The sequence below is a fragment of the Dromiciops gliroides genome, chromosome 4 (assembly GCF_019393635.1).
Source record: "Dromiciops gliroides isolate mDroGli1 chromosome 4, mDroGli1.pri, whole genome shotgun sequence".
Lineage (NCBI taxonomy): Eukaryota > Metazoa > Chordata > Mammalia > Microbiotheria > Microbiotheriidae > Dromiciops > Dromiciops gliroides.
The window spans coordinates 349,746,044-349,762,547 of record NC_057864.1 but is presented as its reverse complement, the minus strand read 5'-3'; the positions used below and the strand labels follow the sequence as shown (position 1 = coordinate 349,762,547).

At 40.6% G+C, this 16,504-nt stretch overlaps 1 protein-coding gene across 1 annotated transcript in view; it reads right to left on the bottom strand.

Annotated features, from left to right (window-relative positions):
* Window positions 1-16,175, bottom strand: part of DCBLD1 (discoidin, CUB and LCCL domain containing 1) — a 112,043-nt gene extending 95,868 nt beyond the window's left edge. The window contains exon 1 of the mRNA XM_043999753.1: window positions 15,783-16,175. Coding sequence (XP_043855688.1) covers window positions 15,783-15,945 — 163 coding nt within the window. The 5' untranslated portion in view covers window positions 15,946-16,175. The remainder of the gene's footprint in view (window positions 1-15,782) is intronic.
* Window positions 16,176-16,504: the final 329 nt, after the last annotated feature.

The following is a 16,504-nucleotide window of genomic DNA, read 5'->3' as shown; positions in this document are numbered from 1 at the left end:
CTGGATTTGAACTCAGGTCCTCCTGAAGGCAGCTCTAGTGGCCTTCTTTTGTTTTTGTTTTTTCATCTAGTCCAATCTTTACCTGAATAAGACTCCTTTCTACATTATTCATAACATGTGGTCATCCAAAGCATTTGCATGGTGGTCTCTAGTGAGGAAGTAGCTATTAACCTGCTGAGAACTCCTATCCCATTTCAGAAGGGTTCTAATGATTAGGAAAATTTCCCTCACATCTATCCCCTGAAATTTTCACCCACTGCTATTAATTCTACTTTCTGAAGTTAAGCAAATTACATCTAACGATTATTCCTTGTGACAAGATTTCCCCTGGCACATCTCCCCCCCCCACCAACACAGACACAGACACACACACACACACAGACACACACACACACACAGAGTTATCTCTTCTCTAGAATATTCCCAGTTCCTTAACTAATCCTCATATGACCTGAGCCTGAAGTCTTTCACCTTCCCAGTTGTCATCCTCTGGATGTTTTCTAATTTTCAAAAATTCTTCTTAACACATGATGCCCCAAACTGAATACTCCAGATATGGTTTGACCAAGGCAGAGGAAAATAGGACTATCACTGGCCTTGTCCAGGACACTATGACCTCTCTTAATGTTGCCTAAAATTGCATTAGCCTTCCTGGCAGTTATCCTATCACAATGCTGACTATACTAAGCTTTTGGTCCCCTAAACTTCCTTTGCTGACTATACCAAGCTTTGGTTCCCTGAAGATTCCCAGCTCTTTTTCAGATAAACTGCAGTCAAGACATACTTTCCCTATGTTGTACTTGGAAAGTTTATTTTAAATAAAAAAGCTCCAGTGTAAGCCTTTACATTTATCCATTATCAAATAAGATATGTGTCATGTTTTTAGTACATTGTCTGCCAAAGTAGGTGCTTAATAAATGCTTGTTCCCTAACCTTCCTTCCTTTTATTTATTTATTTGGGCTTTTTTTGTTGTTTATTCTTAGTTGCCAAATCTTGCTTGTTTCCACCTCTCTCTCTCTCTCTCTCTCTCTCTCTCTCTCTCTCTCTCTCTCTCTCTCTCTCTCTCTCTCTCTCTCGGTTAAATGACTTGCCTAGGGTCACACAGCTAGTGTCAAGTGTCTGAGGCTGGATTTGTACCCAGGTCCTCCTGAATTCACAGCGGGTGCTTTATCCACTGTGCCACCTAGCTGCCCCCACCTCTCCCTTTTATGGCCCCTTCTTTTCATTCAGGCATTCACCCCTCCTTCATACCTTCTTCACCTCTTACTTGGAGAACAGCAACAGTCAAGTCAAGTCAAGAAGCATCTTTTTTAACTTGCCCAGTATTCTGGGCTGGCAAGATCTCTTTAACCTAATATCATATTTAGTTTGTAAGCTATCCTTCCCAGCTTTCTGCCTTACACAAATCTGATAAGCATGCCATCTATGCCTCCCCCACTCCCTTTTGGAGGTATAACCCTTTGGTACTTAGGATACTTAGATTTTGTTTTGCTAGCCACTCCCCTCCCCTCCCTTGTCTGCTCCTCCATCTACCAACTACAGACCTATAAACTTTCATTCCTAGGTAACTCCCACTGTCTGATTTCCCCAGGGCAGGTCAGTCACTGGAGAAAATCAAGGCATGATGCTGATTTTAGGCCACAAAAATTTACGGTTCGTAACATCAGGGAAGCCCTAGCTGCAATTTGACAATACTTCACTGAGAATACTGAGGCTATCTGACTTGAACTCCCTCAGTCCTCCTCCATTTCTCAGACTTCTCAGTGGTTCTCTCATCCTTTCTTCTAGTCACAGGAGGGATAGCCTTAGTCCACACGGAGGTATTAATCCCTCTATTACACACTTGACCCCATTTCCTCCTGCCTCCTATGGAAGGCTGCTCCAACAATCATCTCCTCTCTCCTCTTGCCTCTCACATCTTTAATTTAATACTTCCCTCTCCAATGGCCACCCCCTTCCCATCTTCTTGCTAATGTGTTCTGGTCATACCCAAAATACCTTTCCTTGACCCTTCTATCTCCCATCCAGTTACTATCCTCTCTCTCCTCCCCTTTACTACTGAAAAAAAAAAGTACTATATTTTTCTTTAACACCCAATGCCTTTACTTCCTCGCTATTAACTCTTATCAGTCTTCTGCAGTTGGAATTATACACCCAACCACTTAACTGGAACTGTTTTTATCAAAAGTTTACCAGTGATCTCCTAATCTGTAAATCCAATGGCCTCTTTTTAGGTCTCATTCTCCTTGATTTTTCTGACATTGTTAACAATACCCTCCTTCTGCATCAAATAATCATTCAAATCAGCACATATTTATTAAGCACTTATTCCATGCCAGGTGCTAGATATACAAAAGGCCCTAAAGGAGCTCACATTCTACTAGGGGAAAAATATGCATAAATATTTGTACAAAATATATACAAGATAAATACAAGCAATGCAGAGATTGGGTTGGGGGGAGGGGGGAGGGGAGGGAAGGAATTCAGGAAAAACCTGTAGGAGAGCAGGCATTCAAGCTGTGCCTTGATGAAAAGTAGAGATTTTTCCCCCGGACTACACACATACCAAATTCCTGGTTGTCTTCCAGTCTTTCCAAATGTCTGTTCTTGTTCTTCAACCTCTTCAAAACCCTCGAATGTAGGTACTGTCCTTGAGCCTGTACACACTCTCTCTGAATTCCCTCCTACAATTTCAACTGCTCCTTCCAAGTAGAGGGCCCCCAAATCTGTTATGTCTGGTCAAGACCCCTATCCTAAAGTAGAGACGCCTATATTTCCAACTGAATGGGTCACTAGTATACTCTTCCAACTCAGCATGTCCAAAACTGACTTCACTCTTTCCCTATACACTTGTTCCTCTCCTGACTTAATTACAACTCTTGTGGATCACACCGCCATTCATTTCTCCCATGTGTTTAACTAGGGTTTTTGACTCTTTCTTCTCTTTCACCTCTAAATCAAATCAGTTACGAGATGCTGGCTCTGTCTCTTCAAAATCTCTCATAACTGCCCTCTCCTCTCTTTCTCCAATTTTATTACTCTCGGATAGGCTCTCATTATCATTTACCTGAACAATTATAATAGTCTCTTATCAGTGCTTCCCAACTCCATCTTCTCTCCAACATCTACAACACTGCCTATACCAGGGTGGTAGCTTTTTGAGTGGAGGGAAAAGGATGCATAGGAGAGTTGTTATAAATGTAGAGATGACTTGGCACAGAAGGATATGTGGAGTGTGACAAAAGCTGAGAATCACATCAAATTTATGAACCTGACTTGACTGGGAGGATGGTGATGCCCTCCACAAACAAGACAAAGGTTTAGAAGAGGGAAAAATATGAGTTCAATCTAGGACATGGTAGTTTGAGATACCCCTGAGCCATGCAGTTTGAGGTATCCAAAAGGCCACAAGGGATTGGCATTCAGCCTAGACCATCAAGCCTGCAGAGATGCTAACTGAATCTATGTTAGCCAATGAAATCAACAAGTGAGAATAGTATAGAGAAAAAACAGAAAGTGGCCCAGATCAGAATTTGGGGAAACATTTATAGTTAGTGGGCAAGATCTAGAGGAAGAGGAGATTGAGAAGGTACCACCAGATAGATAGGATAACCAGCAGAGAGCAATGTGTCACAAAGACCTAGAAAGGAGAGAGTTTCTAAGAGAAGGGGTGAATCAGAGGGCAAGTCAAATGGGAGGTATAAAAGGTTTGCCTCCTGTACTTAGGGCCCAGTTAAGATTATGTAATAATATAAGTTTGTAAGTGGACACTGTATGATTTTAGGCAATTAGGCAGAACAGTAGACAAGATGCTGGACCTGAGGTCAGGAAGACCTGATTTCCAATCCAACCTTACTCACTTACTAGCTGTATGACCTTGAGCAAGTCACATAACCTCTACCTTCCTAACTTTCCTCATCTGTAAAATGGGGATAATAATAGCATCTTCCTTCTAGGGTTATAGGAGGATAAAATAAGATTTATAAAGTGTTTTGCAAACCTCAAAGCACTATCTAAATGCTAGTAAATATTATGATCATTACTATTATTATTCTCCAGTTCCATTCAGTGGCGTGTAATTAGAAACAAAGCAGCATGATTAATTGTGATAGGGAAAGAGATGAAAGAGTAGAGGGCAGCTTCGAGCTGAATTGATTCACAAGGGTATTGAGATAAGGAGAGTAGTAGAGTAGCCAGGTCAGGGTGAAAGCCTGGAAAAGAACAGAGAGATGGAGGGACCAGAGGTCACAAAGGACAAGTTTAGAGGTTATAAGGCAGAGGGAAAGATAGAATGATAAAAGGTCATGATTAGATCATTGGAGAACATAAAAATAGAACATCTGTAAGTTATGACAAAGCAATGTGTACAGCTGAAGTAGAGAGGAGAAGTAGGTCATGGGAATCGAGAAAAAAGAAGAACTGTGTAATTCAGATATTCGAAGGAGTAACAATATATATGTTGCAGTCTCCTGAAATAAGGGCAGGAGTTGGAGAAGTGAGCTAGATTGTGAGCCAAATACTGAACTCCTTGAAGAAGGAAGGAAAATGTCCTGAGGAGTCTATAGATAGATAACAATCACCAGAATCTGGATTGGGTGATAAAACTGAATAATGTGAAACTTAAAGAAGAGGTTCCTGAAGTGATGGTGGTAAAGAGAGAATCTAGAAGTATTTATGGAGGAAAGGAGGTACAATAGCTAGCATTTATTTAGAGCTTTAGGGTTTGCAAAGCACTTTACATTTTTTGATTCTCACAACGACCCTGTAGGTTATTATGCAATTATCCCCATTTTCCAAATGAGGAAACTGAGAGACAGAGAGGAATATTCTGACTCCCCTCAGCACTACCAACAGCTGAGTCAGGGTATTGTGAGTAAAAATGTAACCAGTACTGGAATGGTGACCAGGGATTCAGTGTCATCAAACAGGTCTCAGTGAGTGTAAGTGAGAATGGAAAAAGTTTAAGATGAAAACAAGTTTGTTAATTATGAACAGGCATTCCAGAGAGCACAGTAAAAGGGGTAGGTAGATCTAGAAGGAAGGAGCATATTGGAAAATGATTGTGATGTTTTTAAAAAGTACAACAATAGAACATTTTAAAGAACAAGAAATTCCATTTTGTTTTTGTTTTTTTGGAATTAGTAACAATATTTGGAAAACAGCAACTCTCATCTATACAGCACTAAACATTTTTCAAAGTCACAAACACAACATGCCGATATTATCATTGATATTTTGTGGAAACTGAGGCTCTGAGAGGATCACTTGTAAATGGTGATACCAGAACTCAAACCCAGGTCTTCTGACTCCAAATTCACTATACCATGATGCCTCCTAGGATAGCAACAGGCTCCCTCCACTTGACCCCAGATTTCCTTTCTATAGATAAACATAACTGTGAATATGTCACTACTGAGATTACTATCTCTCAGAGGCAGTGAGGCAGCTAGGTGGCATAGTAGATAAAGCACTAGCCCTGGATTCAGGAGGACCTGAGTTCAAATCCAGCCTCACACACCTGACACTTACTAGCTGCGTGACCCTGGGCAAGTCATTTAATCCCCATTGCCCCTCCCAAAAAAACCAAACAAAAACAAAAAACAATTCAGAGGCAGCAAATTGAAGCTTACATGACTGATAAGTGCAAGTACCTTGTTTTCTATTACAGGTGTAATTACCTCAAGGTATAATATAATTTTTCTAAAATTTTTCTAAAAAGCCTCATATTAAAAAGAACCCTGTTTTGTAGGTATGGACTTTCACATCAGGTTTCTTTTGTTTGGAGTTTTTTAAAGCAGAGAAACACCTGTATTTGCAACCTGAAGGCATATTGCTTTAGGTCAAATTGAATGAAACCTATGAGAAGGGCATAATGGTTATTAGAGATTGTAAAAATTAAGATAAACGTGATAGCTAGACAAGTTGGTCAACTCCAAAACCATGTTGGGTTAATTTAACTCTAAGAGAACACAAATAAAAGATAGATGAGAAGGAAATATGTGTTCATGCACTCATAAGAAAAAAAGAGAAAAGCAATCAATGTTTACTGAGCAGAAAATAGGAAGCCTTGGTGGGGAAAAAATGACAACTTGTCATGCATCTAATGAGGCAAAAATGCTAGCAAGTTAGGAGACCAAATATTAAATGCTATCAAACTAAATACTTGTCATCCTATCCCTTTCTTCAGGGAGAAAGGGAAGTATACCTCTTCCCAAAGGATACATACTGCTTTAAGGTACTATACATAATCTATCATAACATAGTGAAAGCAAGTTGTTAGTTATCAACTATCATTTTAAAGGAAAACATTAAAGTTTCTTCTGTGGCAAATAGAGCTGTATGAATGACAACAAAAAAGAATCATTACAAGTTGTGAAGAACTACAGCAATTTATTAAACCCCAGTGGAGGTCTGCACAATGATAAGAGTGGATTTGAAGCCAGAACATGTAAGTATGACCCAGGCAAGTCAATTCACCTTTTGGGACTCAATTTCCTCATTTGGAAAATGATCTAAAGTCCCTTCTATCACTAGATCCTGTGAAATAAGTAAAGCACTCTGTTCTTCTCCAGCTTGTTTTCCACTAAACACTAGCATGCATTTAGAAAGGCAGAAGGACTGGCAGTACAAGACAGATGTTCCACAGCCATCCAAAATTCTGAGTCAACAACAGGGAACTGATTACAACTGTATCTTCCCTCTCCCCTCCACACCCCACCTGCTTTCCCCCACCCCCCATACACACACCTAACACACCCACATTGCCTTACTCCTTCTCTCCCACCTAAAAGTCTAAAAAGTTTCCAAGGATTTTTAGGATATCCTGAGTTAGTAGTAACAGAAGAAACGCATATTTTTCTCCTTTTCTCCTTTGTTTTATGGAGATAGATGGGCTCCACTTTTCCACAGAAGAGTTTTTCGGGAAACTAAGAGAAGTAGATGCTCTCTAGAGAAAAAGAACCAATTTTAATCATTCTGATTCTGAAAACAAGACAACTGCCTCCCATTAAGAAAAAAAAACAAAGAATGTGGCAATAGAAAAAATAGAAGAGTCTAATGTTCCAAGGGCACCAGGGTCTATTTATTCTTCCTTTAGGGCTGAAACCTATTACAGAAATCTAAAGTGGATTCCTTTTTTTTGTGTGGGGAATAAAGGAGAGTTCTGAGTTAAAACAACTCAACCATTTAAAAATAATGCGACTAAAACACATGATAGAGTCTCTGCCCTGGTTTTCCTTGTGTGCACTGGTAGCTTAAAGTTAACTGGCCTTTGTAAAATATCCCTTTGGCTTGATATTTGTAAGAAATAATACTTTAATCTATTTACAAAAATAAAAAAGATTGTGCAAAAAAGAAAGGCAGCATGATGCAGTGGTTAAATAGGCTAATGAGGAGTCAGGAAGCCATGGGTTTAAGTTGTACCTGACACATACTACCTGTGTAACCCTGAACAAGTCACTTAACTTCTATGGCCTAAGGCAACTCTCTTAGACAGAGATTCTTCACCATTTTTTGTGTCATGGACCCCTATGGCAGGATAGTGAAGCCTAAAGAACCCTTCTCACAAAACTGGGATTGTTTTAAATGCATAAAATAAATACAGTACACAGGATGGCATAGGAAGTCAATTATAATGAATTACAGTGCTCTTGTCTCTGTCTCTCTCTCTCTCCATCCATCCATCCATCCATCCATCCATCCATCCATCCATCCATCCATCCATCCATCCATCTAGTCCTTTAAAAAGTTCAAAGACCCCAGGTTAGGAACCCCTGCTCTATGACTACAAATTGCAGACCTTTGGTTAAAGTAGTGGTTCTCAAAGTGTGAACTCCTGGGATATCCCAAGGCCCTTTCAGAAGATTGGTTAGAAGGGTCTTTCAGTGTCAGGTTAAAAATGATGAGGGTCTCTGCCAGCTGTGACAGCAGAAAAAATGCCGGCTATGGAATCAGCAGACCTATTACAGATTACAAACTTATATTTATGAGACCTTGGTTATATCCCATATGCCTCAAGTTACTCCTTAGGATTTAGTACAGATGGGAGGGAGAGTTCCCACACAGACGAAATACATCTTAGATCCTTTGTATACCATCCTTCTATGTCACAAAAGTTTACAATCCTGGACCAAGCCTTCAGTTGCCTTCCTTCCACTTGCAAACCATCTCCCCAAGTTCAAGTCCTATTATTTCTTACCTGACCTTCTATAATAGCCTTGTCTCTAGTCTCTCCCCTCTCCAACCCAACCTCATCACGGTTGACAAATTGACGTTTCTAAAATCCATTTCTGGGGGCAGCTAGGTGGCACAGTGGATTAAAGCAGTGGCCTTGGATTCAGGAGGACCTGAGTTCAAATCCAATCTCAGACCCTTGACGCTAACTGTGTGATCCTGGGCAAGTCATTTAACCCTCATTGCCCCAGAAAAAAAAATCCATTTTTGACCACGTTACCCTCCCCCACTAAAGTCTCTAATACCTCTAGGAAAAAATACAAAATCCCCTCAGCCTATGTAAATGGAGATTTGAAAGATGTTGTAGAGGCCAAGATTTGGCAGTTGACTTGGATATAGGGGTTGAAGGAACAAGTACAGTCAAGACTGGGTCTTGTATTCTATCCCCACCCCCACCTCCCAAGCCCTTTGCTACATCAATGAATGCCCATACAATTATGAAGTCCCTACTATGCACAATATACTACACTAGATCCTGGGGATAAAAAACATGAAAACCAAAACTGTCCATTCCTACAAGAAGCTTACAATGTAGTAAAGGTAAATGCCATTTACACAAATAAATGTGATAAAAGAGAGAATGTGATAAGGACAAAGGAGAGATTCATAAAAAGAAACATTGAAAAACTTGAGGATGGTGGGATCACTTTGGGTGAACCACTTTGAGTGGTGGTAAAAGGGTAGGGTTGAATTAGGGAAATCTTCATGGAAGAGGTGATACCTAAGGAAGACCCTAAAAAAAAAGGGAAAAAAGATTAAAAATTGCATTGCAGGGGAAGGTGGAATTATAAGCAATTTGTGGTCTTTCTTTCCACAAAATGGAGACTGGGGAGAAAAGCCCAACTCAGTTGAACAATAAGTGAGAGAGTTCAGAAGCAAAACCTGGAGACAAAATTCTTCCTTATTACTGAGTTTCCAAGTGATTCCTGGCAGCCTTTCCTACAAATCATTAAATTATCTTGAAATATGCATTTGCCACAGGATTCTGTAAACAACAAAAACCTGGAATTTCTGCTAATGTTCATTACAAATTTCAAAACACCACATATACCAAAGAATGAAGAAGAAAGGAAACAAACCCGAATATATTAATAAAGCACTCCTCTAGAAAACTTCCAAGACATGACAAAATAACATGCTATGCATATCGAATTGATGATGATAGTTGACATTGGCATATAGCTAGAAAAGTGTTTGCTATTTATATTACCTCATCTGATCCTCACAACAACCATGTGAAGTGGGTCCTATTATTATTATCCTGATTTTACAGATAAGGAAACTGAGGCTCTGGGTAGTTAAGTGCCTTGCCTAGGTTCACATGATTAGTAAATGTCAGAGGTGAGAATCAAACTCAAGTTCTCCTAAGGATTCTCTAAATCCAATAGAATAATTTCATCAACTTTGTCTTCTCAACTAAAACTATGGTGGACAAGTGATTCCAAAGAGCCTTCTTGGTACTGCCAGCAAACATTTCTCAGAGCTTCCTACCATCTTTTGTTCAAATAAAATTGATGCAGTCCCATAACAGATGGCAATAATTGCATTTTCAATATGTGGTTTCAGATCTAAATCATATATCACTTGTCTAGCCCATTCTCTCAAACTACAAGACTGTGTTCTAAAATATTCAGGTTAAGTAAGTCCTCCTCTTCAGTCTCCTTTCCCTCCTCCTTTTTCTTCCTTCTCCTCCTCTTCTTCCACCACCTCCTCCTTTTCCTCCCTTTCTTACACCAAAAGGCGCCCTTTTTTGCAGGGTTGACTCTGGACTCACTATACTGGAGTCCCCAGAGTTGGCTATTATTTCTACATAAGGAACTGTGGCCACAAGTAACCAGATGACTTCTTCATTTACCAGCAACAAGTCTCCACCCCCAAACAAACAACTATTTTTAACCACAACTAAGGCTTGAACATCTGGACGATTACATCAACATGACTTTTCAACTTCAAAAAGGCAAATTGCTCCCACAGACAAAAATTCTTTAAAGGGGGAGGGGGAAAAAGAGGATGGAAATCCATGTTGTTCCTTCCCATTCACTTGTATTTCCTAAATCTACATGGCCAAAAATAAATTTTGTCTTTTAAAAAACAAATTTGTTCAGATTTTCCTAAAAACCAAAAGGCTTTTTAGCAGTTGTCTTTTGTACATCATTACTTTACTTTTCCTTGAAATCATTTCATCTATATGTCTTGATGTCTCAAAAAAATAACAATGTCTTGAAGGCTATATGGTAGAGTTCAAAGTGAGACAAAACTTGAAGACGTGGGACCCGAGTTCAAATTTGTTTGCCCTTTACTCCCTGTGTGCCTTTGCACAAGTCACTTAACCTGCCTGAGCCTCAGTTTCCTCATGTGTAAAATTTGGGGTTAGCCTTAAAGACCTAAGCTTTAGATCTATGAAGAAGGTTATGTTCTCTATTCTTTTTGAATTCCACTCTCTGATGCTTTTTGAGTGAGTGAAAAAAAGAATAAATGGTAAAAGAAATGAACCTTTTTAATGCACATGGTGACTGAGATTCCTATAACTAAGTATAAGACACACAAAGCAACCGATTCCATGTTATATGCTTATTCTCCATAAACTCGGAAATAGGCGCAGCTAGGTGGTGCAGTGGATAAAGCACTGGCCCTGGATTCAGAAGGACCTGAGTTCAAATCTGGCCTCAGCCACTTGACACTTATTAGCTGTGTGACCCTGGTCATTGTCCCGCAAAAAAAACCAAAACTCGGAAATATTCACATAAACAAATTATTTTGTCTCCACACAACTGAAATCCTCCAAAAATATCATAAACAGTTTAACTTCTCTCCCAAGAAGCTTAAAAATAAATGATAACTCTCATTTATTTAAGGCTGCAGCTTTGCCTTTTCATCTCCAAGTCTGTTTCTAGCACGCTGAGGTTAGCAGGTTATCAAGTGTAGAAAACAAAGAGATCAAAAACCCTGTTTTGATATGATCAGTTAAAATCTGGGTTTTTACAAAAATTCCTTAAACCATTTTTAGTTGTTTTAGTGAAACATTTCCTTCCTGAAATATTTAGTGTAAATCTTAAGTGTTTATGAATGAAACATATTATCTATGCCAGTGGCACAGGTGACATCATGCCTGCTGTTTCACTGGCATGCACCTTTCTGTCCACAGGGCTTCCATTTAAAAGACATATAGAAAGCAAGATCTCTTTCTTTATCCATGGATACTCATCATAATGCTCTATAAAGTCTACTATTAAGGCAACAAAGTTGGGACTAAATCATAGCCACTATCTATATCAGGAGAGTCAAAAGAAAGGACTAGTCTGCATTATGAAACTAAATTTTATTCTCTAAGTGATAAAAAATTATGTTGGAACAGCTTGTGCCAATACTTGCTTTCAGTTAAGCAGATATGAGGGACCAACACTGCAATGTGGTGTTGCCAAACTGCAATCCATGCATGACTTAAAATAATCCCACTTATCAGCCTTATGAGTATGTACACTAAATCCTATTATAACATTGCTCATTGTTACATGGCTTTGGATACACGACAGATCAAATTATGTCCTCGAAATATGTCAACTATGTACAATAAAAGCCTATTTCTGTATCCCTATACCAGCTTTAAAAAGACATTTTGCAGATCCAAAAATGGTCCTTACACTCATGTATTTTTGAATATACTTTTACTCCTAGAAGAACAAAGATAATGAAATAAACATTCTTGTTTTTTCTCACGCAGTAACAAACTGTTATTCATCTAAGACAGCTAGATGCGTGCCTCTTTTCAAGGTCTCTGCTGATGATCTCCTAAAAATGGAACACCAAGACATAACAAAAACAACTGGATCCACCACCTAACTTCCTAAAGGAACACGTTTCTAGGACTCAAAATTGGATCATTTGTTTAAGTTAGGTCTTTGAGAAGAAAACACTGAAATATTCCATTCTATCAATTAAGGAAACTGTAAATGTGGATAGTATTCACCATCAAATGTTTCGTTCCCCCGCCCCCAATCATATTTGTTCAATTTTGTAATAAAATTTAATTTCCGTGAACAAGTATTATTGAGAGACAGTATGGAATACTGAGGGAAAAAACCCAAAACACTGAACTAGGTATCCAAAGACCTGCATTCAATTTCTAGTTCTTCTATTAGCTGTATGATAATTGGAAAATAAAAATTTCTCCGTGCCTCAGTTTTCTCATCTGTAAAACTGGTATACTACTACCTACCTTCAGTTTAAAATTTTTTTAAATACCACCTTTGCCATTTACTACATGTATGACCTTTAAGTCACAATTTCTCTGAGTCTCAGTTTTCTCATCTGGAAAACAAGCGGGTTGGACTGAATGACTCAGTTCTCTTCCAACTCTAAATCTATAACTCTTTATAAATGTGAGTTGTTAATTAATTAAATTATTGTAATCGTAATCTCCTCATTCAAGCTCTCAAATCTAAGATTTGATTTTAAGTTACCCTAATCCTTTATTAGTGCTCTAGACATTTTCAACTTGCATAATGCTTTATAGCAACTGAAATAGTAGCCATAAGAAATGTATCACATTCCATCAGTCATCTGTAGTGACATGTTTAATTTAAAGCCAAATTTTAAGTGTTTACATAGTCACACTGCTAACTTCCGCCCAGAAAGCTGTTGTTCAAAAAAATGTCTACTAAATGGACTGGATGGACACAGATCTAGAGAATTATTTAGAAGCATGGATAAGAGTCTTAAATACACCAGACCAGCATAGTAAGTATTGTAAGTTTTGGTTCACACATGTCTTGTACTTAAAAAGTAGTCTTTAATGTGTATATTTCATGTCTTGAAAACAAAAGAAAAAAAAAGGTTGAAATCAATTGTTATTTGAATACCAACTATATGTATACTATGGTAGACACAGGTCACCATTTTAAAAGGTAATTTGGTATGGAGGGGGGGGGTGGAGAGTGGATGTTTAAGACCTGTGAAACTCCTGATGAGGAAAAATCTCATGACAAAACAGATCAGTCAACACAAGCACTTACCAAGTACTTATTCTGAGCTAGGCACTGTGATAAACTATGGGTTTACAAAGAAAGACAAAACAAAAAGAAACACCCCCAAACCCAATCCCAGTCCTCAGGGAGCTTATATAATAATGGGAGGGACAATGTGTAACATACAAGTTATATTAAAAGTAGATGAAGTTATTCATCTGAAAGATGCAGTAACAGGTGAGGGGGATGGGACTAAAAAGGTCTCCTGCAGGATCTGGACTGAGCCTTGAAAGAAGCCAGAGAAACTAAGAGGTAGGAAGGCAGAGTACTGCAGACATGGGGTATGGCCAGTACAAAGGCACAGAGATCAGAGATGGAGTATTATACGTGAGGATGGGCAAGTAGGTCAGTGTGGCTGGATTGGAAAGAGTGTAGAGAGAAGACTGGAAAGGAAGGAGGTTGCCAAGTTATTAACAGCTTTAAATGCCAGAGAATATTATGTTTGATCCCACGGATGAGAGTGAGCTACTAAAAACATCCTAGGAAGGTTTAAAGGGGATGAGAGGAAAAGGGAAGGGTGACCTGGTCAGACCTACACTTTAAAAAAAAAATCACCTTACTGAAAAAAAATCACAAGGGATCATCAAATGTTCTGTGATATATAATCTTAGAAAACTGCCGGGGCACTTAGAAGGTAGGTGACTTGGCATTCAGCCCAAATGCTGCCAAAGGTGGGACTTGAACCTAGTTTTCCTAACTGAATCCAGTTCTCAGTCCACTGAGCCATGCTGCCTCTCAAGTTAACATATTCATTTTCACAATGAATTGCTAATAATTCCTAATTAGTACCACGAATTAATGCTCATAATCTTGCCAACAACTGTCACACGGCACTGTGAAAACTGCCATATTTCGGTTTATTTTTAGTTTTCTTTCTGTTTTATATAAGATGGTCCAGAAGGGCTCACTGATCAGGTTCTTTCAGTCACTACTCTTAGATAATAGCAACATTATTTGTCAGGTGGAGGATGAGGAAGAATCACAGGAAACTGAGGGGGGAAAATGAGTTTGAGCGCAAAAAGCATCCCTTGGGGTCAGACTGCCACAGTGTATTCCTTCCCTTCTTCCCTTCATTCAGATTAGGCAGCTAATTAAGAAAGATTAACAAATCATGGTTACATACGTCTCATAGGATTGCTTACCACTTTAATCTGGTGGATTCTCAGCCTCAAGGATAAACTAGGTATGGATTAACTAGGTCACACCATACATGGTGCCCAGATCAGTCAAAAAGAACAGGCTAAGGGAGGGGAGTGGGTTGCAGGCAGTTATTGAATTAATCACTCAAATGCTAAAGCTAAAGCAAGTCAACTGGATTCATAAAAGTAAAGGGGTAGGGAAGAACAATAGTATTCATTACTCTAACTCAGAGATTCTTAACCTTATTTGTATCCTGGGCCTCTTTGGCAGTCTGGTGAAAAAAAAAAATAAACATTCAACCAATAAACATTTAAGTGCCTACTATGTGCCAGGCATCATGCTAAGCGCTACAGAAGCCTATGGATGCCTTCTCTGAATGTTTCTAAAGAACTAAAGGAAATGTTCAGTTATAGTTTAGTGAAAATAACTATATATGTATATATGTATGTATATATGTATGTATGTGGATGTATATATTTTTCCTCATCCAATTTTTTCCCCAACCCTCCGAAATCTATCCTACAAATACTGGAGAGTGAGTGGGAATGGGGTCCATGGACGTAAGGTTGAGAACCCCTGCTCTAATTTATCAAAAAACAGGGCCAGTCTGCCCACTTACCATTTTTCCATGTCTCTTTCCCCAAGGAATGCCAGCACTTTAAATGCACTTTAACTAAGGTATGTCTATGAGTGCCAGACATTTAAAATCATTTGATACCTGCTCCAGTGGGGGTTTTTTTAGATTCACACCTCCTCTGCCTTCTCTCTCTCTCTCTCTCTCTCTCTCTCTCTCTCTCTCTCTCTCTCTCTGTCTCTCTCTGTCTCTGTCTCTGTCTCTGTCTCTCTCTCTCTCTGTCTCTCTCTCTCACACACACACACACACACACACACACACACACACACACACACACACACGGAAACGCAGAGCAAGCCTGTCCCTTCGCCCAAGTGCTTGGGGCTGTCACATTTCTCAGGAGGCCGGCAGCCAGGGAATCGTAATGAGACTGGGAGCTAGTTAGTAGGCAGATTGACCGCGAACAGGCAGATTCGTTTGGGTTTTATTCCTTTGGATTGTTTGTTTATTCGTGGGGCTGGCGCAGAGCGATGAGAAACACTCATCCCACAGGAGCTCCTGTTGTAAAGTAGCGCCGGTGTCTGGGACCCCAGGATTCAGGTCTGAGGTTTGCACGCGGGCTGCCTGGCACAGGATTTGGAAAGGTGGCGGCGGCTAATCCAACTTCCTTCCTCCCTCCATCCCTTCAATCCTCCTCGGGCCCCCAGCCTCAGGAGTAGTTCCAGCTCCGGCGGACGCCAGGGGCCGGCACCTGGCTAAACTCGCCGAGAAAAGTTGGGGTTTGCCCCGGGCCGGCGGCCGCTCCACTCACCTAGTTTCTCCGCGCGCCCTGCCAGCGGCGCCGAGACCCCGAGCAGCAGCAACAGTAAGAGCAGCAACAGCAAAGACCTCTGCGTCGGCAGCAGCAGAGGGGCGAGCAGTGGGGGACGCGCTACGCTCGGAGGCGCGAGGTCAAGGCTGCCCCCCCAGATCATGGCTCCGCCGGCGGAGGACGCCAACTTTCTAGGCACTCCTCCTTCGCCAGGCAGCCCACACTTTCCTCCTGGCCAGCAGCTTCAGCACGCACCTCCGGCCTCCGGCTGAGCCTTCCCTGCCCTCCTCGCCTTCTTTTTGGGCGGGAGTTTCAGGGATGGCCGGCCAGCTCGGCAGGACAGGCTGAGTCGGAGCCCGCGCCACCGCAACCGTCTATCCCCTCCAGATCAAACTCCCCCAAGAAGGCCGGCAGCCTCGCCTCTCTCCTCTAGTTTCTCATTGCCCCAAAGGAGGTGGGGGGCGGGCAAACCTCGACGTTCCCATTGGAGCCTCCCCTCTGCCCAGCCTGCGCCAGGGGTGCCTCCCTCCCCTGGCCACGCCTTCTGCAGGGCAGGACCATAAAAAGGAGGAAGTCGCTCTCCTAGGTCCGGCGAGGATGGAGTCTGGCTGGCTGTGTCTCCCCACCTTTCTCTTCTTTCCTTTCTTCTTTGCCTTATTTTTTTCTCTCTGTTCCTCGTTCTCTTTCTCCCGCCTATATGGTCCCCACTTCCCTTTGCTCGC